This window comes from Mus musculus, chromosome 2, assembly GCF_000001635.26.
Source record: "Mus musculus strain C57BL/6J chromosome 2, GRCm38.p6 C57BL/6J".
NCBI classification, from domain to species: Eukaryota; Metazoa; Chordata; class Mammalia; order Rodentia; family Muridae; genus Mus; species Mus musculus.
Window position 1 is genome coordinate 122,323,348 of NC_000068.7, and position 25,499 is coordinate 122,348,846.

Below are 25,499 nucleotides of genomic sequence, written 5' to 3' on the forward strand. Positions count from 1 at the left end.
GTGTTGTATATGTTGCATGTGTATATATCTGAGTGTGTGAAGGGGGTGGGCACTAGGGCTGAAGTAGCAGCTCGGATGGGTTAGAGAGTGGGGAACAGCTTGGGGACATGATCAAAAGTCAACTCCCTATCCTCAGCCAAGGGCTGCATATGAGAGACAGGAGGGGAGGGGGACTGTGTGTTCAGGTGTGCTTCCACATTTACTGTTCTTCTTAGGTGTCTCCCTTGACAACTCTGGGCCCCTGGAGACTTTGGAGCACCCAGCTAAGCTATCCCACCTAGACAATTGTCTATACACCCCTAGCTTGGGCCTCTCTTCTAGTAAAAGGAGAGCAGCAAGTTCAGACAGGCCCTATGGCTTCTGCAGGACCACACCACTGGTTGATGGGAGAGCAAAAATGAGCATCTAGATGCTCTAGTGTCCTTGCTAGTCATATGGTCAAATCTCCTGGGAAAGAATAAAAGTTAAAACAATAAAAAATAAAATAAACCCTGTGCTCCAACACATCGGTTTTGGGTGGGCATATCATTTACCATGAGTGCAGAATTAGCCTGAAGTTGAGAAACGCTCACCAGGGGCTAAGAACATGACAAGCCCAGGATGTGGCACAAGTGGCAGAGGGAGCCAGGAGCCCAAACCCTGGTCCTGTTAGCCATGTCTGTCTTCTCACCACTCCTTAAGCACCCCAAGCTACAAAGGGCTGAAGATGTGGATGCACTGCTGCTGGGCATGGCCTCCCAGATTGCTGAGAGAGAGGACCACGTGGTGGTTGAGGACATGCAAGGTGAGCCTGAGGCTGGCCCTGCAGGCTGTGAACTTCTGACCGCTGGGAGGAGATCCTGCTGAACCTGCAGAAGCAGGCAGGGAGGAGTTCTCAGGGCTGAGAGAATCTCTGATCCTCGAATCATGGTTCAGATATTTCTGGGATTGGTTAGAATGGTCTGGGCTGGAGGCTGCAGTGATGGCCCTCAACTCCCTCTAACTCTTTAGTGTTTCTTTTTCAGATTTCTGGCCTGGGCCACTGAAGTTTTCCCGTACAGACTACCTGGCCAGCTGCCTGCAGAGGGGCCGGGATCTAGGCCTGCCTTCTTACACCAAAGCCAGGGAGGCACTGGGCCTGTCTCCCATTTCCCACTGGCAGGACATCAACCCTGCACTCTCCAGGAGCAATGGCACTGTGAGGAAGGGTCAGGACCCAGAGGGCTGGGGAGGGGCTGGGCACACTGCCCAAACAGGGGAAGGTGGGTAGTAAAACATGGGTGCCAGAGTCTAACACTTGGTGAGAGGACAAAACTCACGCAGGTCACGTTTTTCAGTCTTAATTTGTTCCTAAGTCAAGGACCTGCAATGTCCACTATAGGATTGTTAAGAGTAACAAAATCAATGTCTACCAAGTTAAGTGTGTGGCAAGCAACAGGTAGTTAATACATATTTACTGGACCTGGGCCTTCAGAGTCAAAGGGCAAACCCTGCTGGACTTGGAATCTCTTAACTTGGTGTACAAGTTATAAACTTGTAAAGCCTACAGAAACATAGGGATTGTGAGAAAAGTCAATAGGAAGTCTTTGGCTTCAGTTAGGTGTCATTGGAACGAGCCTGGTCAGGGACTTAGGGACAAGTAAAGAACAGGAGGTGTTAAGATGACTCGGCTGGCATTTGCAGCCAAGCCTGACAACCCGAGTTTGATCCCCTGCAGAATCCTCATGGTGGAAGGGGTAAACTAATTCCTTAAAGTTATCCTCTGGTCTCTACATGTGCACGTAGTGTACACATTCACACACACGCACACACACACACACATACACACACACCACACACATACACACCACACACACACATTCACACACACGCACACACACACACACACACACACACACACCACACACATACACACCACACACACACACACACACACACACACATTCACACACACGCACACACACACACACGCACACACACACACACACACCACACACACACACACACACACACACACCACACACACACTCACACACCACACACACACACAGACACTTCACACACACATAAATGTCATAAAAATTAAATTAAAACCAGAGTAGAAAACTCTGGTAGTGGGTGAGGTGTCAGAGACAAACCCTCACGTGAGACAGCCATATCTCTGTCCCAGCACATGGGAGGCAGAGGCATTTCCAGGCTAGCCTGGTGCAGAGTGAGACTCAACTTCAAAACAAACAACAATGATGTATAGTCAGATTTTTAAAAAAATACTCTCACTGTGACCACAAACTGGGAGGGATTTAGTTGTTTAAAGTTTTTTTTTTTTTTTAACTCTAAGGATAAAAGCCTTTTATAATATCATTCCGGCATTCAATCTTTCACAGTCTGACTTGCTTCTCAGGCTCCACATCTTCCATACACTATATGGAGGACTGGCTATTGTTTCTTGTGTCTTGTTTTGTTTTAATTTCATAGAATAGGAATTGGGATGTGTGGAAAGCTTCCTGTAAATGAGTTAACTGAGCAGTGCCTGGGGTGTAACAAGCACTCTCTAGGAATGAGTTCTTTGTTGTTATTGGCCCAGGGGCTAATGTCTGGGAGCTGCCTCTTGCCCAGGACTTGTTGCTGAGTACCTCTCAAACACCCTCTGTTCCAGGTGCTGGAGGCCACAGCTGCCCTGTACAATCAGGACCTGTCTCGGCTGGAGCTACTCCCAGGGGGGCTTCTGGAGAGCCATGGAGACCCTGGACCCCTTTTCAGCACTATTGTCCTTGACCAGTTTGTCAGGCTACGAGATGGTGACCGTTACTGGTTTGAAAACACCAGGAACGGGTAAGGCTTGCCTGGGCTGTGTCTTAGAATCTACTGTGACCTGGACCACAGGCCCTCTGCTTGGCCCTCCCTGCCCTCACAGGCCTCAATCCTAGCCCCTCTGGGTCTCTCGAGTGAGGATTAGTCTCTGATGGCTCTCCAGGCTGGCAGGCTCTTACAAACAGCTATGGACCAGAGTCTCTGTCCCCATGGGATACCTGAGTGTGAGGCCCCAAATCTCTCCGTAACCCTGACAGTTCCTTCACCTCTCCTATGTCCAGATTGTTCTCTAAGGAAGAGATCGCAGAGATCCGAAACACTTCCCTACGGGACATTCTAGTGGCTGTCACCAATGTGGACCCCAGTGCCCTACAGCCCAATGTCTTCTTTTGGCTTGCAGGTATGTTACCTAGAGGTAGCTGGCGGGGCGTGGGTCCAGAGTCTTGTCCTTTCTTAACTGTAGGCTTGGTTTGATGTGGCTGGATGACCCCTCTAAGTTCTGCCCATGAGAAATTTGATTCTAGGTGCCAGGGTTGCCACATACAGTTTCCCTTTGCACAAGTGTACTAGATGCTGAATTAGGGGCAGGGCCAACTCTCTTAAAGACCTGGGGGAGACTCTTACATTCAGATGGAACGGGATAGGACTGTGAGTGGCATCCAGAGGGCCAAATGAGGGTAAAGAATATAATATTTCACAGCAGTGCTAACAAAAAGATATAGGGGCAGGGCGGGGTTAGAGATATTGAGGTTCATGCTGGGACCTGCTTGCTATCCACATAGGCAAATGCCATCATCTTGCTGCAATGACAGGGGTAAACAGCCCCATCCTCTCTAGTTCCCAGAGCACCCTCACCTCCTCTGTTAATACCCTCTTCAGTGACCTTGTGACAGATTGTGGCATAATAGTACTGGATACTCCGATTTCCTCTGCCTCCCCAGGAGACCCCTGTCCACAGCCAAGTCAGCTCAGCGCCAAGGGCCTGCCAGCCTGTGCCCCCCTCTTCATTCGGGACTATTTCGAGGGGAGTGGATTTGGCTTCGGACTCACCATTGGGACCCTTTGCTGTTTCCCCTTAGGTAGGAGAGTAATGGGTAGGCAAGGTGGTGCTATTGAAAGGTGTAGTCTAGTGGGTGTTTTTATGCATAACAACAAAACAATGTAGAGTACTGTCTCTCTGGTGAGAAAAGCATTAGGGAAGGCAAAGGTGTCTGGCTATAGATAAGTGAACTCCAGGGAGATTTGCTTCCCTGATCTTTTGGGATGCCCCCGGCCTAGCTTGGTCAAGAGTCCATAAGAGTCCCTGGTCTACTGCTGTCTGTGAGAGCCTGCTAGCCTAGGGACCTATCAGAGACAATTCCTCAGCTGAGAAGCAGCTGGGACAGACTCAGTTTCTGGAACAGGAGCATGGGAAGGTTGTGTGAGGGTGGCCCAGCAGCCTGGTGTGGTGCATCTAGCTTGTGGTTTGAGGAATCTGGATTTAGTTTCTGGCCGGGAAGGGACTTGAGTAATGGAAGCAATGGTGGCTGATATTTTAGACACTACCCAGAGCTTTCCATGGGTGGCAACGTGCTCCCTCCACAGAGCCTCGATATTTGAAAGTTGGGCAGCTGGAGGGTCAGAAGTTAGGAATAGAAGGAGCTCTTCTGAAGGAAATGAGGGAGTGACTTTTCTCTCCGATGACCACTTTTCCCTGAACATCCCTCTCCACTCTCACACCAGTCAGCCTCCTTAGTGCCTGGATTGTTGCCCGGCTTCGAAAGAGGAATTTCAAGAGGCTCCAGAGACAAGACCGCCAGAGCATCATGTCGGAGAAGCTTGTAGGGGGAGTGGAAGGTAGGCCATGGGGTAGCCAGGGCGGTGCTGGGAAGGTCATGACTTGGGGCTATGATCCATACCCCACCCCCAAGTCCAAGGCAAAAGATCCTCATTTCCAGGGATGTAGGAAAAGCCTGAGCAGGTTGGGGAAAGCCATGGTAGACACTGGATCTGCAGTTTTCCAAGCTTCAAGGCTCCTCCCAATGATCCTAAATAAATGGAATGTGAGTGAGGAGTAGAAGAGTCATAAGACCCTGCCTCCATCTCAAAGGAATGTGACTCACACGTCCCGAATGGCTTTGCAGCATCCTGTGCTGGAACTGTGCAGGCAACAGGAGTCATTAATGAAGGTCTGAAGTCAAGTAGGATTGGTATCTTGGCTCCAGTGCTGAAGACTAGCTGTTGGACCTTAGGCAGATTTTGTTTTAAATCTCTCTAGACCTGTTTCTTCTTATCTGTAAAGTAGCTATCCTAATGGTGCCTGTGTCTTAAGTTGTGAAGAAATGTAACAACCAATTCAAAGCACTAAGGCTAGCATCCGGCAAACACTCAGGAAATAGTGGCCCTTATTTGCCTCGTGGGTTAGAGGAGCAACAGCACTGTTCAGGAGAGAATGACCCTAAGAGTCTGGGGTTGGTGGGGTCAAGTTGTTGCTGAGACCCTGCCCTGACCCTCTCTCTCCCTATGGGTTCTTCTGCACCCAAGCTGACCCAGCCCCATCTCTTGCTTCCCAGCTTTGGAGTGGCAGGGCCGCAATGAACCCTGCAGGCCAGTGCTTGTGCACTTACAGCCGGGACAGATTCGAGTAGTGGATGGCAGGCTCACCGTGCTCCGGACCATCCAGCTGCGACCCCCACAGCAGGTCAACCTCATCCTGTCCAGCAACCGTGGACGCCGCACCCTGCTGCTCAAGATCCCCAAGGAGTATGACCTGGTATGGCCCAGCTGGCCTCATCTCAGATGAGGCAGTTAAGTAAAGGGAAAGGAGCAGTAAGCCAGGAGACAGGGGTTTTGGCTTCCAGTTCCCAGATGTGGTACCTGATAGAGAGATGAATTTGAACATGTCCGCCCTGTTCTAGATCTGCTGGCTGACACCGTCTCCTCTCACTCTGGTGGCAGCTGGCAGCCTTCTTCTTTGGTTATAAGTCCTAGCCATGAGTTCCTGGAAGAACCTGGGTCCTCTTCCCTATTCTCTTATTTCAGACTCTAGAGGACTTCCTTTTTCTTTTTTCCCCACTAATTAATTAATTAATTAATTAATTAATTAATTAATTAATTAATTAATTAATTAACTTTACATACCCAATCACGACTTGGAGGGGAGTTAAACAGGAGGCTGATCATGTGTTTTGACTACCCAGATCACAGTCCACTCCACCCTCTGCCCCAATTCCTTCCCCAACTCCAACCCCTAGTCCCAGCTATTCTCCAGTATGAAATATGTGTCACTAAAGTACACTTTTCTCTTCTGTAAATGAAGGACAGTTATCTCTTTTGCAAGGCCACACCAATGACCCTTTGTGTGTTCCATGTGAAGCACCTGTCCCTGAGAGGCTCTGACACGTTTACCTCTGCTATCTTTGAAGGTTCTGTTGTTTAACATGGAGGAGGAACGGCAGGCACTGGTGGAAAACGTCAGGGGAGCTCTGAAGGAAAATGGGCTGAGCTTCCAGGAGTGGGAACTGAGGGAGCAGGAGCTGATGAGGGCAGCAGTGACCAGGCAACAACGGGGCCACCTCCTGGAGACCTTCTTCAGGCACCTTTTCTCCCAGGTGTGTACATGGGATCAGATCTGGTGTGTGCATTTGCATGTGTGGGTGTGCATACGTGTGTGTGTGTGTGTGTGTGTGTGTGTGTGTGTGTGTGCGCGTGTGCATCTGTGGTGACATCCTTTCCTATATGAAGCCATGGGGATGATCCTTCAAATCTCAAGGCTTGAATGCTCAGCTGAAAAGTCTGTCCTGATTTAGATCAAGTCACCAGGAGTTACTGGAGTCCTAGGCCAGAGGCCAGATCTGAAGGTATGGGGGTAGGAGTATGTCCCAACAGATTAGGTTCAGCCACTTGCCTCACAAATCAAAGTGGTTACTCAGGGAAGAAATCCAATCAACATAGCCATGTTGGGAAGACAGATGGAATATCTAAACACTGTCTTTGCTGATACTGACACGTACTTCTGGATTATATAGGGAAAGGGCAGAAGAGAAGGCCTAGAGGCATAGTTAGTCAACCTTAGCCAAACCATGGTCTGGTTGGTTAGTATTTCAGTGTCAGATCCGCAAGTTGGCTCCAGTGACTGTGTTACTTCCCGTTACTTGGGGAAACATTCTGGTTCCCATAAGGTGAATTGTTTTGCTTAGGTGGGCAGCTTCGGTTCCTATCATGGAGGTACTGCTTCTGTTTAAAGAGTAATGTCATCACGGGGGTGATCTGCCTGCAGGTTCTGCTTGCTGGTCCAAGGTGACTGCAGGTTCATGGCAGCAACTAGAGATTTTCAGGGGTCTGGAGCAGGATGTAAAGTCTGGTGGTAAAATACTTTTGTTACTCTGTTCTTGAAGCCTTCATCCTTGAAAAGGGATGAGATAGGGCTGGCGAGACGGCTCAGTGGGTAAGAGCACCCAACTGCTCTTCCAAAGGTCCAGAGTTCAAATCCCAGCAACCACATGGTGGCTCACAACCATCCGTAACAAGATCTGACGCCCTCTTCTGGAGTGTCTGAAGACAGCTACAGTGTACTTACATATAATAATAAATAAATCTTAAAAAAAAAAAAGGGATGAGGTAGATTAGGTAAATTTAGGACTGATTACCCGATGACATCAGGGAATTTTTGTTTTGCTTTTTCAAAGGGATTTATTTTTAATTATGTCCACATTGGCAAGGGACAAAAGAATGTGGGTGGCAGCAGAGGGCAGAGGTTATCACATCCCTCTGGGACTTGAGTGACAGGCAAGAGGTTGTGAACTTCCTGGGAAACCTAATGAGGGTGTTGGGAGCTGAACTTGGATCCCCTTGAAGAGAAGTGTGTGCTCTTAACCCCTAGTCTCTTCAGCCCCTAAGCAAGTAACATGCCTTTGTGCCTGAACTGAGCAGGGAATGAAAGCCCAGAAGAGATACACAAAATAAAGGCACAGAAGCTGAGATTTACTCTGCTCTGAGGAGTCCGTAGGCCCACTTGAGGAGCTAGTGCTCTTCGGCAAAAGCGGTCTCTAAATTCTTCTCATATTTACTTCGAAGATTTCCCAACCCATGTGAACCCTGTCTCCTGATGTAAGACTCCAGGGAGACAGTGTGCAGGAAGGAAGCAGGGCAAGCCAGTACCGCGGGGCTCCTGAAAATCATACTTCATCCTTTCTTCGGGGAGTGCACCATGGAGATGTAATGTCTGCCATATGCATTTCTGAGAACTACCAGGAAGATGTGGAAAATTTTGATAGAGGGGGAAATCCCAAGACTGATGTCCACATCTAGTACAAAAATAAAGGTAGCCTGGATAGAACGCTACATTGGAGACAGAAGATTAAATAAGAGCCTGGTGGCACACACCTATAGTTCTACACTGAAAAGGAGAAACACAAGGATTTGGAGTTCGAGTCCAGCCTGGGCTACTGTCTCAAAACCAACGATGTGCCGACATAGTTTAGTGGTAAAGTACTTGCTGGGATGTGTAAGACTCAGGGTTCTATCCCCAGCATGAGGCTCATGGGTAGACATGAATCCAGCATGCATGCCATACCCAACACATTAATTAATCTGTTGGGATGGTGGTGATAGTCACACAAAGACTGGTATGGGATGAAGATTATAAAAGCAATGCAGAAACATGTGATCTAAGATGTTAGAGAAGAAAAGCTTTCAGTCTGGTGCAAGTTCATGATGGAGGCAAGATTGGCAAGGGCTCAAAGGTGGAAGAGTTTTGGCCCAGGAGAAAGGGGTGAGTAGGATTGAGCACTGAAGAAGAGAGAGAAAGAATGAGTGTCTGAGAAGGAGCAAGGCAATTAGCTGGGAGAGGATTCATACAGGAGACTGTTATCTAATGGGCGTGCGCAATGGACTCTGGGTCAGACTTAACTCTTCACCTAATTGAATATGGAGTTTGCCTAAGAAACAAGGGACCCTTGGCTGGTGAGGAGGTCTCCTTGCTTGGGCACAAGTAGAATCTTGGCAACTGCACTCAGGCCAGTTTCCATCAGGATGAAGGAAAGACCTTGTTCCGGAAGTTTAATAGACTGTCCGCCATCCCCATGGCTGCCCTGTACTTTCCATTTTGAAATCCTTCCCTCTGCAGCCTCTCTTGCTGATTTCCATCATAACCTCTGATAAGTGAGGCCGGTGAGGAAATGAACCCCAGACAAACAAAGGATGTGCCCGAGGTTATGGTGCACACAGGTGGCAATGTTGGGACATGAACTCAGGTCTCTTACCTCCCGCCCCAGGCTCTTCCCACTAAGCACCTTGTCTGAAGTGCAATGCTTGTTTCATGAAAAGACAGTCAGACTTGAACTGAGCAGCTGTTGAGAGGCAGGAAAAACAGGTATTGTGACCTGAGGCCTACCTCTTTCCCTGTGTCTGTTCTCTTGCTAGAGCAGTCCCTGGGTAAGATGGGGGTGGCCCATAATAAGAATTTTCCTCTCCAAACCCTTGAGATATAAATCAGTCATAAAGGATACACATAGTCTCAGGAACCCCAAAGTGGGGTCTTTGGCTTGTCTTGGAAATATCTGGAAGAGAAAGCGGTCAGCAAACAAGGTCTCTCTTCGATTATCTCTACTTTCCCCTTGACCCTTTCCTCTGCGAGTCTGAACCCACTGTCAAAGCATATCTGGGACCTCTTGGTTCTAATTCTAAATACTCAGGTTAGGTCAAATATACATACTTGGTTCAGTCAGCTAAGCCAGAGGGCCAGGACTTTGCAGTTTAAATATAATTACTCACAGACTGCTTATGGTGGTGTGCTGGGCAAATATCTGCCTCAGAAAGTAGCCGCATCAACCTGTAAGTGAAAGATGCCTCCTCTTTCCCCTACCCCCCACCTCTGGGGCTACCTAAATGCAGGTGTTAGACATCAATCAGGCTGATGCAGGGACTCTGCCTCTGGATTCCTCGACCAAAGTGCGTGAGGCCCTGACCTGTGAGCTGAGCAGAGCTGAGTTTGCAGACTCCCTAGGCCTCAAGCCCCAGGACATGTTTGTGGAGTCCATGTTTTCTCTAGCCGACAAGGATGGCAATGGCTACCTGTCCTTCCGGGAGTTCCTGGACATCCTGGTGGTCTTCATGAAAGGTGAGGAAGGAGAAAATAATTGTCCAGACAGAAGTGGGCTACTGATGTTGTATTGGAGATAGAGAGCCTGAGGCTAAGTCTTCAACTACGACCGAGGCCTGGCAGTCTAGAAAGGGTTTCTAGAGGTTGGGTGGGTCTCTCCTCACAGAACCCTCCTTCTTCCAGGCTCCCCAGAGGAGAAGTCTCGTCTTATGTTCCGAATGTATGACTTTGATGGGAACGGTCTCATTTCCAAGGATGAGTTCATTAGGATGCTAAGGTTGGTTGTTCCAGCAGGCAGGACAGGGACTGCCAGGGAGAGGGCCATCAATGGGATAGCAGAGGTATAAAGGAGAAGCAGGGGGCATCCTCTTTATCTTTGTATCCAGAGCCTTCTAGAATTAATAGGGAGCTTGGGCTTCAGCTAGTTGGGACCCAGTTATGGAGGATCCTGACGTGGATGGCCAGTGCTTGCTTCCAACCCTAGGTCCTTCATCGAGATCTCCAACAACTGCCTGTCCAAGGCCCAGCTGGCTGAGGTGGTTGAGTCTATGTTCCGGGAGTCTGGCTTCCAGGACAAGGAGGAGCTGACCTGGGAGGACTTCCACTTCATGCTGCGGGACCACGACAGTGATCTCCGATTCACACAGCTCTGTGTCAAAGGTGGGGCTGCCTGGTTAGCAGGGCTGATTTATTTGTTGGGTATTATCCCTATATACTTTTAGGAACCCACAGAAACACTTCAGAAACACAAGAAGAAAAATCAATACAATAATGAGTACATAATATAGCTAATGCAGATTATATTCTCTTTTATACCCATGCAATTATCAAATAACATTGCTAATTTATTTTTACCTGTATGGAGAAAGGAGCCCAAGAAGATGAAAATGCCTTGGGCTTATGAATGTATCCTGGCTGCTGAAGTGGGTGGGAAGAAGACTTTTGTTTGTTTGTTTGTTTGTTTGTTTGTTTGTTTGTTTGTGACAGAGTCTTGCAATGTGCATGGTGGGTAGTCTGGAACTTGCAATGTAGGCTAGGCTGGCCTTGAACTTGTGGCTGTCCTCCTGTCTCTGCCTCTAAATGCTGAAGATAACTGATGTGCGCTACTACACCAAGTCTTCAGTAGATGTTGACTGGAACCGCCCTGTTCCTCCTGGCTCCTGGCCAAAGCCACCCCACCCTTGCATCTCTAAGCTTGCAGCAGGGCAGAAACAATGTTTCTTTGTTACAACTGGATTTGGCCTGACTCAGTTCTCCTCAGCTGGGTCGTGTGGTTCTGGTTTATTTGGGGTTTGGTCCCCCAACTCCCACAGTATCTCCTGGTTAAATGCTTAGTAAGTGTTTGCTGAATACATCACAGCCCAACTCCTTTGTCCTTCCTGCTCCTTCTTACCCTGGGTCTGACTGGAGGTGGGTGGAGGTCAGGGTCTCAGTGATGAAAGGGACAGATATCAAGCAGGGGGGTCTGTGTGTGGCCTGTTCTGAGCTGTCACGACATCTTCGTGATTCTTCTCGGGGCGTGTTGAGACAGAACCTAGTCCTTCCCATATTATGAGACAAGTGGGGGCTGGCAGCTTTGCTGAGAGACGGGAGCAAGATGAGCATGATGTGGATAAACTTCTGCACGAGGCTTCCTCTGGCCTGAGGGCGAGGGGAGATGTTGAAGAAGAAAGTTGAGTTTGTAGCTTTTCCTACCAAGCCAAGGCAATGGTGGGCAGAGGCCAGGGAGGAACCTGGAAGTTTCTGCCCTGGGATAACCAGGCAGGGGCTTGAGGATCAAGCCAAAGGTTAACTATGTCTTGATTCACTTTTAATCACTTGTTTTCTTCTGATCTTATTTGAGAAAGATTCCACATGACAGAAAAGGCACAAAAATATTACGAACAGCCACTCCCTTTTCATCAGAATCCACTCTTCATCGCTATTTCAACACATTTGCTGTTTACTGAAAATTGGAGAGTGGATATCTGAACTTGGTTCTAAACACTTGATGTTAGAGTGAGAGGTACAGATCAGTCGTTAAGAGCTCTTGTAGAGGACCCAGGTTCAGTTCCCAGTAACCACATGGCAGCTCACAACCATCTGTCACCAAGTTCCAGGGCCTCAGATGTTCTCGTCTGGCCTCCTCTGGCATCAGACATACATATGCTACACATAAATACATTGATACAAGCACCCACATACATAAATTTAAAATAAGTAAATCTTTAAGTGCTTGAACTCCACGTAGATCAGTCTATCATAAGCCAAGCCATCTTTGGTGTTGGCTCAGAACTTAAAAGCCCCTTGGAGGCCCCAGACCTCCTAAGAATTTGCATTTGCAGTTCGACCTTGCTTTGTACAGCTCTGACAGAACAATGAGATGAAGCCTCCAGGGTTTTATTATGAACATTTTCAAACAAAGAATAGAAAGACTTTTCAGTGACCTCCCTTATCGCTATCTATCACTGATAGGTAAGTGCAGTTCCTATGGGGGCCAAGAGCTGAGGCTGGGATCTCTTTTTAGTGGAGCCTTTCTACAGGCTTGGGCATAGGAAAAGGGGGACCCTGTGCAGCGAGCCAGGCTCTCCTAGACTCTGGGCACTGAGCTGTCCCCTAACCAAGCTCTGCAACCCAGGTGTGGAAGTGCCGGAAGTGATCAAGAACCTCTGCCGGCGAGCCTCCTACATCAGCCAGGAGAAGATCTGGTAAGCTCCCGTCTGCATGTATTGGGTAGTTGTCATTTTGCCAAGAATGGCTGAGGTTGCCCCACCCCCAGCCCCCACTACCTATTGTAGCACCTTCATGCAAATAGAAAAGGGCCCCACTTCCTCCAAGTGGACAGACACATCCTTCATCAGGATGAGGAGAAAGCCTGCTGAGTGTCAGCAAAGCTTGCTTCCTGCTTGGGCCAAATGTCCTTGTAGAGGACACAGTTATCTATGGAGGCCTCAACAGGGACTCATTCTCTCTGTGTCTGCCTATTTGTGGGAATCTTGCTGTCCCATGTGGAGGGTTTTGATCTTTCCCGGACAAAGTTGGTTTGGAGGCAGAGCAGGAGTCAGATGGTACCTTTTGCCTTTCCTTCCTAGCCCTTCGCCCAGAATGAGCGCCCACTGTGCCCGAAACAACATGAAGACTGCGTCATCACCACAGAGACTGCAGTGCCCCATGGACACAGACCCTCCTCAAGAGATTCGACGGAGGTTTGGCAAAAAGTATGCCTGTTGTGCCCCTAAAGTCTATGCATCCCTCCAACAATCCATTGAGTGGTTCAGGGCTCTCTGCTTTACTGGCAGATAAATACTCTCTGCCCCAGAATGCTTATGTACAGTGAGTCTGGTGCACTGTACTGATGAGTACTGGAATGATAGGAAGGGCAAGGGAAACTCAAGGCTGTTTTCTCCCTCTGCCTGGGAAGTCGGGAGGGTCTTCAATAGATGCTCTGCCCTAACTAGGTTTTTATTGCTAGGATAAAATCATGACTACAAGTAACTTGGGGAGAAAGGAGCTTATTTGGCTTACAGGTTACAATATATCAGAGAGAGGTGCCAAGGCCGGAGCTTGAAGCAGAAACCACAAAGGAACACTGGTTACTGGCTCGCTTCCTCCAGCTTGGTCAGCTACCTTTCTTACACAGCCTAGGCAACCTGCCTAGGCATGGCACTACCCATGGTGGGCTGGGTCTGCTGACATCAATTAAGGAAAAAAAATATCCCACAAGTATGCCAATCAGATACCAGACGTGTCAAGCTGACTACTAAAGCTAACCGTGACAGGCCTCTTGAGCCTTCTAAAGCCTCACTGTGGGTGCCTAGTAGGAACTACAAACAGGGAGAGGAAGAGACTGTCTGTGAATGAATCCTGGTGTAGATGGAGTGTATCCCCAGAGTTGAAATAACTACTTGGAAGTCAGCCCTCACTTAGACAGTGGGGGGCAAAGCCTTCAGGTCTGAAGCCTGCTGCAAGAGGCTCTGTCCTTCCCAGGCTGTCCCTGAGGTAGCAGGGTCCCATTGTATTGAGTTTGACAAGCCAAAGGCTCCCTCTCTCCTAGGGTAACTTCATTCCAGCCCTTACTGTTCACTGAGGCACACCGAGAGAAGTTTCAACGCAGCCGCCGCCACCAAACGGTGCAGCAGTTCAAGCGCTTTATTGAGAATTACAGGCGCCACATTGGCTGTGTGGCGGTGTTTTACACCATCACTGGGGCGCTCTTCCTGGAGAGAGCCTACTGTGAGTGACATCACATACCGCAAGTCTGGGACAGGGAGTTGGGATCTATTGTGAGTGACACACATCCCGATGTAGGGTTGGGGTTGGGGGGTGGGGGGGGGCGAGCTGCAGTAAAGGACAACAGCGTCGCCTACAGCCGCACTGTTTCCTCTCCACAGACTATGCATTTGCAGCACACCACAGCGGCATCACCGATACCACCCGTGTAGGCATCATCCTGTCCCGGGGCACGGCGGCCAGCATCTCCTTTATGTTTTCCTACATCCTGCTCACCATGTGTCGCAACCTCATCACCTTCTTGCGGGAGACCTTCCTCAACCGCTACATTCCCTTCGATGCTGCCGTGGACTTCCATCGCCTCATCGCCTCCACGGCCATCATCCTCACAGGCAGGGGCTGCTGCTCTGGGCTTCTCTTGGTGCCTTTTGCCCTTGGTGGCTTCCTCTCCTCTCAGACTCCTCCCCACTGTCCTTTGCACCTAACTTTAATGTCGATAAGGATGGAGTTAGTTGGGCTGTGGGATGAAATGAAGCCCAGGAGCCTACCTTTCTCTGAATGGCTTTTCCTGCATTTTCAAGGGCATCCCTGCCCCAACTTCTGACAGTCTACCAAGACTCTAGCACAAGGATACAAATGATTGCTTTCCTAGTTCGTATGCTTTAAAACAGATCTGTGAAAGAAACCAAAGGAATGTGCTTCCAGTGGTATAATTTCAGACTTGTGGCTGTGTTCGTGGGTGGAACGGGGAAGGAGTGGGAGGTTGGTTACAGGTCAGCAGCCCAGCCCCCAAAGGTGCTGTTTCAGTCTGCCCTGTTTGGCACTTGACTGTGTTGTGCACCCTTGCTGGGCTGTCTCTGGGCTCACCACCTTGTCTGGTCTTTCTTAGTCTTACACAGTGCTGGCCACGTAGTGAATGTGTACCTGTTCTCCATCAGTCCACTCAGTGTCCTCTCTTGCCTCTTCCCTGGCCTCTTCCACGATGATGGGTAAGTGTGTGTCAGGAGTGAATTTCTTGAAGGGAGAAGAGAAATTTACGTGGCCTAGAGGACAGTGTCACTTTCTGGGATAAAGTGACAATGATCAAGCTGAGCCATTGGCAGGAGAGACTGGTGACTAGGTTGTGCTGCTCCTCTGGAAACCCTAGGAGAGACGCCAGAGACCTCAGCTCACGACTTTGCTGTGTCTTCTGCACAGGTCGGAGTTCCCTCAGAAGTATTACTGGTGGTTCTTCCAGACTGTGCCAGGTGAGAGACCTTCCCTTCTATCAACGTCTAGGCTTCACTCCAAACGCCAGGCTCTGGGTTCTGTCACTGAACAGCTAAACTTCCTCAACTCTTACAGTGAGCCAGGCTCTGTCCTCGAGGACAGAGGCAGGAAGACTTAGCTTGACTGCATTATAACTCCCTCATCCTTGAGCTAGTTCCTCCCTGGAAAAGTCTTACTGGCCCTCAGTCTGGTTCAGTTCTCAGGCGGTTGGGGAGTAGGTCCCTTTTCATAATACATAGACCTGTCGTGATGTTTGCCTTGAGAAATGCTGTGTCCCGGCTGCATGGGAGAAGGACTTGGCTTTTTATCAAACCAGACATAAGTCCCTACCCACACTGTAAGATTTCTTGACAAAGGTCATGGTGGGGGTGGGTGGGTGGAGAAAGCATATTTCTAGCTTCCTACAATCACCCATTTCAGAGCTAATAGCTGCGAATCGATTAAGATTTGTCCTAAACCTATTTATATTTAAGTCTGTGTCCTCTTGGGGGTCATGTGTTTTTATGCACTCCTTTCTGTGAAATGCAGCAGGTTTTTTTTTTTTTTTTTTTGGTAATCCTACTGCTTTGAACTTCAGAGTGCGCTCGCTGACTTCGACGCACTGGGATTTGGTGGATAAGACTGTATTTATGCTCCTCTCTCTACTCACAAGTTTACAGGCTGTGGTTCAATCCCCTCTTAACCTTCGCTTCTCCACACATCAGGGCTCTAATCTTCCTAATTACTGTCTCTCTCCTCCTTGATCACTGGAGGCTATCCTGGGTTTCTACACCCCCATCCTGGCTCTAGTATTACCCTCTCTGTACCCTTGACATGGGATCCTCCATGAAAGAGGATGGAGCTTTCTACCAACTCCAGGCTGGACAAAGAACTCTGGCAATCTGCTAGGTTAGTATGGTCCCATGCACAGATTGGTTCATAGTTCATGTCAAGTCCTATGATAATCAGTGGTTGGTGTAGTTTTGACACCATGGGGACAGAGCATGATATTCCCCATGTCTCATTTAGAGGCTTCTGTGCATTCAATTCATCCAGCACACATTTATACAAAGCCTGCAGTGTGCCAGGCCTGGCAACAGGCAGGAGGATCAGTGGTGAGACAGCCTAGTGTGGTCCTTTTTCTTGAGGACCTGAGGGTCATGAAAAGGGGTGACACTTAAAAAATGTGATGACACAGGTGGAAAGGATTACAGCTATAGACGATGAAGTGGCTCTGTTGAATCAAACGGTACCTATGATCTGGGCATACTTAAGTTCAAGACCACTTTGTCACTCCTCCAGTTCAGACAGGAGTAGAGAGGGACATGGCTGAATACCCCAGGACACACCCTCCACACTGCACTGTCCCTCAGTCTTCTGCCTCCTGTCCTCTTCACAGGTCTCACTGGGGTCCTCCTGCTCCTGGCCCTGGCCATCATGTACGTCTTCGCCTCCCACCACTTCCGCCGCCGCAGTTTCCGGGGCTTCTGGCTGACCCATCACCTCTACATTTTTCTCTACATTCTGGTGAGGGGTTCTGGCCGTGGTCCAGGCCTGTGGGGTATATGAAAGACATTCCTTGGGAGGCCATGGAAGCTGGGACATTGGTTTTCCATCCCCTAAGTTATTTCAAGTATCCATTTCTCCACGTCCCTCTACAAAGATGGAAATTATAGAGTGGTGCTCTCCAGTAGGTTGACCCCATTATGCGGCTCTTGGAAGATTCCTTCCTTTCCATGGGCTTTTTTTTTTTTCTCAGTAGTAGCTCTGCCAGGCTCATCCACATTCCTCACAGACTTCCCCACACCATTTCTTTCCAGTTCTTCTCTACCTTTGAGTGGCTGGTTTTTGGTTCCATAGTGGACTTCTTGCACCTTAAGGAAGAATTATTCTTTTGGAGGAAGTTTAAAGGGTTCTTTTCTGTTCTGATCTCTTCTGAGACTGCATTAGCCGCATCATCTGGCCAAACAACACCTGTAAAGTTAATAAGGTCACTCAAACCACCAGCCAGCCAGATTGCTGATAAGATATACTTTAAGACTCCACCTTGTTAGGTTTCAGATGGAACAAATGGTTCAAGAGGACGCCGAGATGGATTACTGGAGGATAAGGAGCTTATAAGTGTTATCAACACCATGGACAGGCAGACAGACAGAGGTGTAGATGGTCTGGGATCCAAGGAGAGAGTTCAGGTCCAGATACCAGAGACAGAATGGCTTGGGTCTTTGAAGACAGTCAGAAGCTAGGTGGCAGAGGAAGGGATCTCTTAGACCTTTTGAGGATGAAGGAGGTTTACACCAAGAACCTGCAGCCAGGAGGAGGCAGAGAGGGGAGCAGAGAACAGATGTGGCATTCCTTTGATGTAGACTCACTTCCCCAGGAGATGCCATGACACTGGCCTGTCAGCTAACTCAGGACTCAGAGACAATGCCTGACAGTATCAGTGAGAGCCGGTCCAAGCAGAGGCTGGGTTCTACTGTTGCTGTTCTTACACTGTCTCCTTCTCAACCCAGGGTCTTTTTTCCTCATGTTCCCTCCCTTCTTCTGATCCTTTCACTGTCTTGTCATCAGCTGATTCACCTCAACTCCCGAGCCAACTCTGACCTGGCTCCCTGTGCTATTACACAGATTGCCCACCTTCCTCAGGTACACAGTACTCCGCAGAGGGCACTGTACTCAGGTCTGAAGGCCTTCACTTTTTCTACCTGATGACTGATGGCTTGGCTGCTAGCATTCATAGAGCCTAAGCCCCCTTGACTGGCATTTTTATTTCCTAATAGAGCAGCATACAGGGATCTCCTTTGTTCTGAGATGAAGAATAAGAATGTACCACTGCCTGGGTGTGGCTTGATCCTGTTACCCCACCCCTCCTCCTCCCAGATGCAGCTCTGTCTTCACTAATAGCTGGGACACAGACACACAGACACACAGACACACACACACACAATTTGCCTGTGGCTCAGCACATCCTGATTCTGAAATAACTATCTGGCTTGGCTTAGGATATTTCCTAGAACTGCTGATGTCTATTTCCAAAGAACCTCTCCCTCCTCTGGGAGCTGTGGCTAACTAATTTCCTCCCTTCCCACTAATTTCCTACCTATTCAAAAATGTGTGGATCCCTAGCCTTCTGCCCTTTGCTTCTGCTACGAAAATGCTGTTTCTTGTTTCCTGGTGATAAAACTAGAGGGAAGATCCTGTAGAGTGGCTAGCTTGATACCCTAAGTCCAAGACTACTTCCTGATTCATTGCTATTGTAGACAACACTGGATTGTTGGGCAGCTCTAGCCTGGCAGATTGGGAACCTTTTATATGTGGGGAGGGAGATCGGGAACATAGCAACTATCTTATCACTTATCACAGGGGGTGGAGGAAGGCACTTGGCTCTGGGCAGAAAGGAAAGTTATAAGTAAAAGACCCCAGCATAGAGCAGACCTTGAGAAAGAATGTCTAAGCTGGCAACTCAGAAACTGAACTGCCCCACCATGAAGGAGAGCTTTAAAAATTTGGAACTCTTTACTGGGGAAGGAATTCCTGAACAAGAGGCCTGATTTCAATGAAACAGATAGCAACCAAAGGTCTCTTCTGTCTTAGCTCTGAGGGAGGCCCAACAGGTGGCAACACTAAACCCCACCTTTAGGAATTTAGGATTTGCTACAGAGATCAGTGCCACATGCACACCAAATAGAAGGAATTGCTGAGCAGAATGTCCCAACAGTAAGGCCTAGAAAGTCAAGGAGGAAAGTTTTACTTACACTGAACTAGTCAGGGGCGACTTTGAGAGAAAATGGGACTCAGGCCACAGCTTTAGAAGAGAGAGCGAAACAGTGACAAGGCTGAGTGGGAACTGAAGAGCAATCCAGGTAGAAGGGCATGCACACCGATATAGGGTGGGAAACGTGACAGACTATCCAGGGACAAAGGAGACAGGCCTGGGTAGCTGGCGACATGTGGAGGTGGCATATAAGGCAGAATGGTTATGGCTCATTAGAGCCCATGGGCATGGTGGAGCACAGAAAGACAAGAGCAATGGGTAAGGAAACTAAGCTTGGGCCACACCCATGACTGGGGATGACAGTGGAATGGTGGCTGGGAAGGCTGAGGCAGAACCAGAAGAGCACTGTTGCTGAAATAGCTATGAGACACGGAGGTGAGGATGGGTCACTAGTGTCACAGGCTACAGAGAGGAAGCAGGCATGACCTTAAAGAAAACCTTGCAGTAGGGGGCTGATAGCACATGCCTACAGTCCCAGCTACTTGGGAGCCTGAAGTAGTACTGTAAGTTCACAGCCTGCCCGGTCTACAGAGTGAGTTCAAGGTTAGCCTAATTGAATCATTAAGGCTTCCTCAAAACAAAAAAGTAAGAAAAGAGCTTGGATGTAGCTCTGTGGTGAACACTAATCTAGCAAGTGTTTTGTTCTCTAGGCTTAAATCCTAGAGAACAAAAGAGAGGAAGGGAGAGAATCTTGTGTAGAGGTGGTTATAGTCTGTCAGGCTCTTTCATCGAAAAGGTAGACTAGTTAGGTGTTCTTAGCCACCAAAAGGTGGGATAAACAGGACGTCCTCTTCCTGGCCATTACTGAGTACTAAGTGGGTACCCAGCAGGCACTACGAAGAACCAAAATGATGCTAGCACAGTCCCTGCCTCCTCAGACCATTCAGGACAATGATATGTATGGGAATGAGCAAAGGCTGATTATGGATGATGGCAGATTAAGTTAACAAGGAGATGTGATGTGACTGACACAAGGCCGAAGAGGCTCCATTTCTGCTGAAACTTGGGGAGGGGGTGGAAACTGCCATGGCAAGCACTAGGAGTAGGAAGCCCAGGCTTCCCCTTAGCCCTGTAAGTGCAAAGATTCAGAACCCAAAAGAATTGTATTTGAGGAACAGGGAGGAAGAACCAGCCAGAAGGGTTCTAGAGGCCATAGTGCTGCAAGGCCAGAGAGTATAATGGAAGGTTCACTAAGGCTCTTTAGACAGAAGGCATGATGAAAAAGGACTTCAAAGGGTCACATTGGCCAGGTGTGTTGACACAGGCCTGTAAATCCTGCACTCAGAAGGCTGAGGCAGGAGGATCACCACAAGCTCAAGGCCAGCATGGGCTACATCTGAGATCAGCCCTTCCCCCTCCCCAACACACTTGTGAAATACACACACTAGGTATCTTACAGAGTCCAGGTGGGAGTCAACTTGGTTATGTCTAGGATGCTAGTATTCCTTTGCCATGCTTTGGAGGATGGTGGTGGCAATGGTTGTTTTAGAGCCTAGATGGTGAGGTGGTGAATAGATGCCCTTGTGGAGAAGTTCATAGGGTCTAAGGACAAAGCTGGCATCACAGTCTGTTGTGTGTACCTCTCGTCTGAGCCATATTCTTTGGTTTGTGCAGCTCATCATACATGGCAGCTTTGCTCTGATCCAGATGCCCCGGTTCCACATCTTCTTCCTGGTCCCTGCAATTATTTATGTGGGGGACAAGCTGGTGAGCCTGAGCCGGAAGAAGGTGGAGATCAGCGTGGTGAAGGCTGAGCTGCTGCCATCAGGTACAAGCCTGGAGGTTGTGAGAGAACCAGCTTGGCTACTAAGGCAACTGACCAGGCACAAACAGTGTCTGGACCACTCAAGTCTACTGGCCTTGCCCAGTGGGGGCAGAAGGGGCCTAGAGCCATTGGAAGGAGTAATTCAATGAGAAACGTTCTTTGCTAGATTAGGCCCTGCTTAAGACAGAGAGTGGAGGAGACTGGGCCAGGCTTCCTCTTGCCCTGTGCATCCCCGGCTCCTCCTCAAGGCAAGGCTCTATAAAGGAATGTCTACTTGTTATCAGAGCTGAGGTTGGAGGAACTTCTGGAGACCATACTGTTGCTGGGTCCAAGGCAACAGTTTCTTGCATCATCCCTTCCTAGGAGTGACCCACCTGCGGTTCCAGAGGCCTCAGGGCTTTGAGTATAAGTCAGGGCAGTGGGTTCGGATTGCGTGCCTGGCTCTGGGAACCACCGAGTATCACCCTTTCACACTGACTTCTGCACCCCACGAGGACACACTCAGCCTGCACATCCGGGCGGCTGGACCCTGGACCACTCGCCTCAGGGAAATCTACTCACCCCCAACGGGTGACACCTGTGCCAGATACCCAAAGGTGCCCTGACTTCATAAATCTATTCACTCTTCAATTCCCCCAGCATCTCAGGCTCCCCATTGTACCCTCTTCCACAATCCAGAGACTTGCTGTTCCAGAAAAGACACAGATCCAACCCCACCCTGTATTTTTCCTGATGTCATATAACTCCCTACCCCTGCCTACTGTTTCCACTTCTGGCTTCAGAATGATGACCAAGCTGAATTTAAAAACCACTGCACTCCCTACAGCTGTACCTCGATGGACCGTTTGGAGAGGGCCACCAGGAGTGGCACAAGTTTGAGGTGTCAGTGCTGGTAGGAGGGGGCATTGGAGTCACTCCCTTTGCCTCCATCCTCAAAGACCTGGTTTTCAAGTCATCAGTCAGCTGCCAAGTGTTCTGTAAGAAGGTGAGTTACCAACCCCCATTTGCCTAACAATGACTGCACCTCCTGCTTCCATCCTTGTCTCTGATATTTGGTCAAAGGCTAGTCAGTCTGAAACCTGGAGAGGGGCAGTGTGTTGGAAAGATGCCAGGGTGTTCTGACGGGCAGAGTTGGTATGCTGATGTCCGTAAGGCCCCCACCCAGTTTCCAAGAGCTCCTTCATAGGAGTGCCCATATAGGAGTTACTTGTGGGAGTCTCTCCAGGAAAGGCTCAAGGAAGGTAAAACAAAACAAGCAAGCAATGAAACTACATTCCCTCATCCAGAAGAGGCCAGCCCTTGGAGCACTGGCTGGGAGAGGGAAGGGTGCCTTTCGGGTGGGGCACAAGTAAAACTGGCTTATGTCTCAGGATCCGGGGGAGGTACCAAGGTAGGACTTGCAGGTAGGTTGGCCCTAGCAACATGGCCAAGGCTTCAGGCCCCCTTTTCTGTAATTCCGACCCAGTGGCAGGTCCTTGCTTGTCTCTCTGGGCCTGGCAGGTGAATCAGGTGTGCTGGAATGTGGCAGGCAGAGGCCCAGCCTATGCGTTGCCTGCACTCAGAGGGTGCCAACTCTTCTTCTGTTCCTTCACTTGCAGTACCTGGCTTATCCTCTTGAAAGCTTGAGTTGGCTCCTGCCAGGGAGGCCTCCTTTCTTTTTTTAAATCACATTTCAGGCAGCTAAAGATCCCTAGGGTGGCAGCTCTATGAAATGCCTTTCAGCTCAAAAGTTCTGCCTCTAGGCAGCTGCTCACACTAGAATGGGCTTGGCTTGAGGAAGCTGCCTTGGACCTGACAGACGTTCAGATCAGTGGTGGAAGGCTCTTTGGTGAGATCGCTTCTCACTCACACCACTCTGTCCAAGGGCAAAATACATCTCTGTATTGAGGCTGGCCCTACTTCCTGTACATTCTATTTCCTAGGTGGTCTAGGGATAGGAACAGACTAGCTGAGGTCAGAATTCCATGTTGAGATCCAGGATCTATAGGGAAGCCAAGCTGAGCTGGCCCTGAGCCCCAGTGTGTGCCCTCAGATCTACTTCATCTGGGTGACAAGGACTCAGAGGCAGTTTGAGTGGCTGGCTGACATCATCCGGGAGGTGGAGGAGAATGACCGCCAGGACCTGGTGTCTGTGCACATCTATATTACTCAGCTGGCTGAGAAGTTCGACCTCAGGACCACCATGCTGGTAGGTCAGGGCAAGCCAGGCATGGCAGGAGGGCCACTCCCAGGGCCAAGGGTTGTTCCTAGCAATGGCCTTCCTCCCCCATTTCATTTGCCAGTACATCTGTGAGCGGCACTTCCAGAAGGTGCTGAACAGGAGTCTGTTCACGGGCCTGCGCTCCATCACCCACTTTGGTCGCCCTCCCTTTGAGCCCTTTTTCAACTCTCTGCAGGAAGTCCACCCCCAAGTAAGTCTACTTCATATCTTAGTTCTCGGCTCCTTTGATCACCCGAGGACTGAGCAAAGCTCTCAATCCTAGTCTATCAAGGAAACAACTGGTTACTGCTGAGAAGTCATCTCTTGGGAGACTGGTATGTTACAGACTGGAGAAACATAGATGGAGGGCCACCCTAAGGTAGGAAGGAAGGAAAGACGGATGAAGGGAACAGAGATCTGCCAACTCTGAAGTCTAAGTTCATCCACCAAAACAGAAGAGCTCAGTAATAGAAATATTCCTTACTATACAGTCAGGGCTATACTCACCATTAATACTAAGCCAGCTCTCCCCGTGGATGTGGAACTAGTTTTCGCCATGAACAGTGAGTGGGCTGGCTGCAGATAACTTATACACCAGGCTGTCCCTCAATTTGAACATTGACTCAGTTGGTCCTTTTACACTGACCTAGCACTTACAAAATTGAGCTAGACTTACAGTGAGCCAGCCCTCACCATACACGGTATAAAATAAACCTTGAGTGTGAACACTGGATGGTCTTTAATAGGACCATAAAGCTAACCTGCACCAGGAACATGAACCTGGCTACTGTTTTGAATACTGATCCAGCTCTACCAGTAAATATGTTCATCTTTGGCTCTTCCTCCTTCAACAGGTCCGAAAGATTGGAGTATTTAGCTGTGGTCCCCCTGGCATGACCAAGAATGTGGAGAAGGCTTGTCAGCTCATCAACAGGCAGGACAGGACTCATTTTTCTCACCATTATGAGAACTTCTAGGCCTCCTGCCCAGCAACTATGCCCACTACTGCCCTGCTGGGACAGCAGGGGCTTTGGCCTGTGCCTTAACCCAGTACTCATTTCTGGCCACCTCAGCCTTGGCCCTTCCCACCTGCCAACTTGGTTGGTCCAAGTAGCCTCGCTCAGGCATCATGTGTAGGCTCAGAGATCTCTAGGGCCAGAATGTGTCTTGAGTTTGTCGAAGGAGCACTGTTTAAGAACTATAGGTTCAGAAGTAGGGGAGCTTTTGGGTTGAGACAAAGTGAGAATTAAGCAAAAACTTGACAGTAGACAACCTGTCAAGTTTTTGAAAGTGAGTCTGAGTGATAGTATGGATGCTGGCGTCTTCAAGTCCTCTTCACTGTGTTCTTCCTCTCTTCAAAATGGTTGGGAGATGTCTTAGAGTAGCCAGGGGCAACTTACAGAAACCCTCAGGACCAGCCTAACTGAACAACTGATCTCTCAAAATGTAAAATGTAGTCAGACCTTTCTGTGCCCACTAACCGCCTGGAGCAGTGCCCCTCAGCCCCATCTCCCTCTTCTAGTGGTCTGTTTTGCAAATAAACGGTGTTTCCCCCTTTGGAGTTTCTTTTTTGCTGCCTTAGGTCAAGGTGGAGCTAAGGAAATCATCCACCCAGTGGGCTTTGCCACGGTGGTCCAGGCATCTCTCCAGTATCTACTGAATAAAAGCAGCGAAGACTGAAAAGCCCTTCCTCACTCTGGTGTTAGGCTGCTGACAGCGGATCACAAGGACAGAGAGGAGTCCTCAGGGAGCTGCAGTCGGCCTGGCTTCCTCCAGGGCATCAGCTATTCTAGCTCTGCCCTGAGACAAGGTCTTCCAGGCAGCATGAGGAGATAGATGTCTCCTAACCCCTCTAGGCCTGTTTTCTCAGGTGCAAAATGGTGGGTCCTCTTCCTATCATTCAAAGGCAGAGCAACCTTCAGAGAGTTTCTGAAAAGGTGCCCAATGCCAAATGATCTATTCGGAATACCTCGTTTCTCAGATCACACATCCTCACTTTGGAGAAATTCCCAACTGATTCTAATCAGCGCTAATGCACCGCGGGCTTGGGTTGAGGCAAGCAAGGGGCCTCAGGTTGTCCTAAGAGGACAACCGTCCCGAGGGCGTCTGGCTCCCACAGAACCTGTCTGTGGAGCAGCGGGAAGGCCCCGGACCCACGGGGGTCGGCTGAGGTGCGTGGCCCCAGACCCGGCCACCAGAGGGAGCTAAGGGAAAGGGACACGGCGCGCCCAGCCAGCCAGCCAGGAGCGGGAGCGCGCCGCCTCAGGGAAGCGCGCCTCCCGCCCGCGTGGCAGCGCCATCCGCGCCGTCAGCCTGGCGCGCTGCCTCTTTGTCTCTCGGCGCCTCCCAGACAAACCGCTCGCTGCTGGCGGGAAGCCGGGCTCGCTCGGGAGCAATGGCAGGAGCGACGCGGCCTGGACGCCCCCTGCCC

The 25,499-nt window shown here is 49.5% G+C and overlaps 1 protein-coding gene across 4 annotated transcripts in view; it reads left to right on the top strand.

Annotated features, from left to right (window-relative positions):
* Positions 1-24,625, top strand: part of Duox1 (dual oxidase 1) — a 34,963-nt gene extending 10,338 nt beyond the window's left edge. For 2 of the 4 annotated variants that reach the window (XM_006500487.3, XM_030252279.1), the window contains exons 12-35: positions 682-784; positions 1,005-1,177; positions 2,636-2,811; positions 3,072-3,190; positions 3,732-3,869; positions 4,513-4,626; positions 5,343-5,542; positions 6,195-6,380; positions 9,664-9,889; positions 10,055-10,148; positions 10,356-10,531; positions 12,489-12,558; positions 12,943-13,068; positions 13,905-14,083; positions 14,242-14,472; positions 14,970-15,069; positions 15,278-15,327; positions 16,728-16,855; positions 20,718-20,871; positions 21,232-21,464; positions 21,695-21,853; positions 22,901-23,056; positions 23,151-23,279; positions 23,923-24,622. In XM_006500487.3, the coding sequence (XP_006500550.1) occupies positions 682-784; positions 1,005-1,177; positions 2,636-2,811; positions 3,072-3,190; positions 3,732-3,869; positions 4,513-4,626; positions 5,343-5,542; positions 6,195-6,380; positions 9,664-9,889; positions 10,055-10,148; positions 10,356-10,531; positions 12,489-12,558; positions 12,943-13,068; positions 13,905-14,083; positions 14,242-14,472; positions 14,970-15,069; positions 15,278-15,327; positions 16,728-16,855; positions 20,718-20,871; positions 21,232-21,464; positions 21,695-21,853; positions 22,901-23,056; positions 23,151-23,279; positions 23,923-24,045 (3,543 nt within the window). In that variant the 3' untranslated portion in view covers positions 24,046-24,622. Of the gene's footprint in view, positions 1-681; positions 785-1,004; positions 1,178-2,635; positions 2,812-3,071; positions 3,191-3,731; positions 3,870-4,512; positions 4,627-5,342; positions 5,543-6,194; positions 6,381-9,663; positions 9,890-10,054; positions 10,149-10,355; positions 10,532-12,488; positions 12,559-12,942; positions 13,069-13,904; positions 14,084-14,241; positions 14,473-14,969; positions 15,070-15,277; positions 15,328-16,727; positions 16,856-20,717; positions 20,872-21,231; positions 21,465-21,694; positions 21,854-22,900; positions 23,057-23,150; positions 23,280-23,922 lie in introns of all 4 variants that reach the window. The other 2 variants (NM_001099297.1, XR_374549.3) reach the window with 2 other exon arrangements.
* Positions 24,626-25,499: the final 874 nt, after the last annotated feature.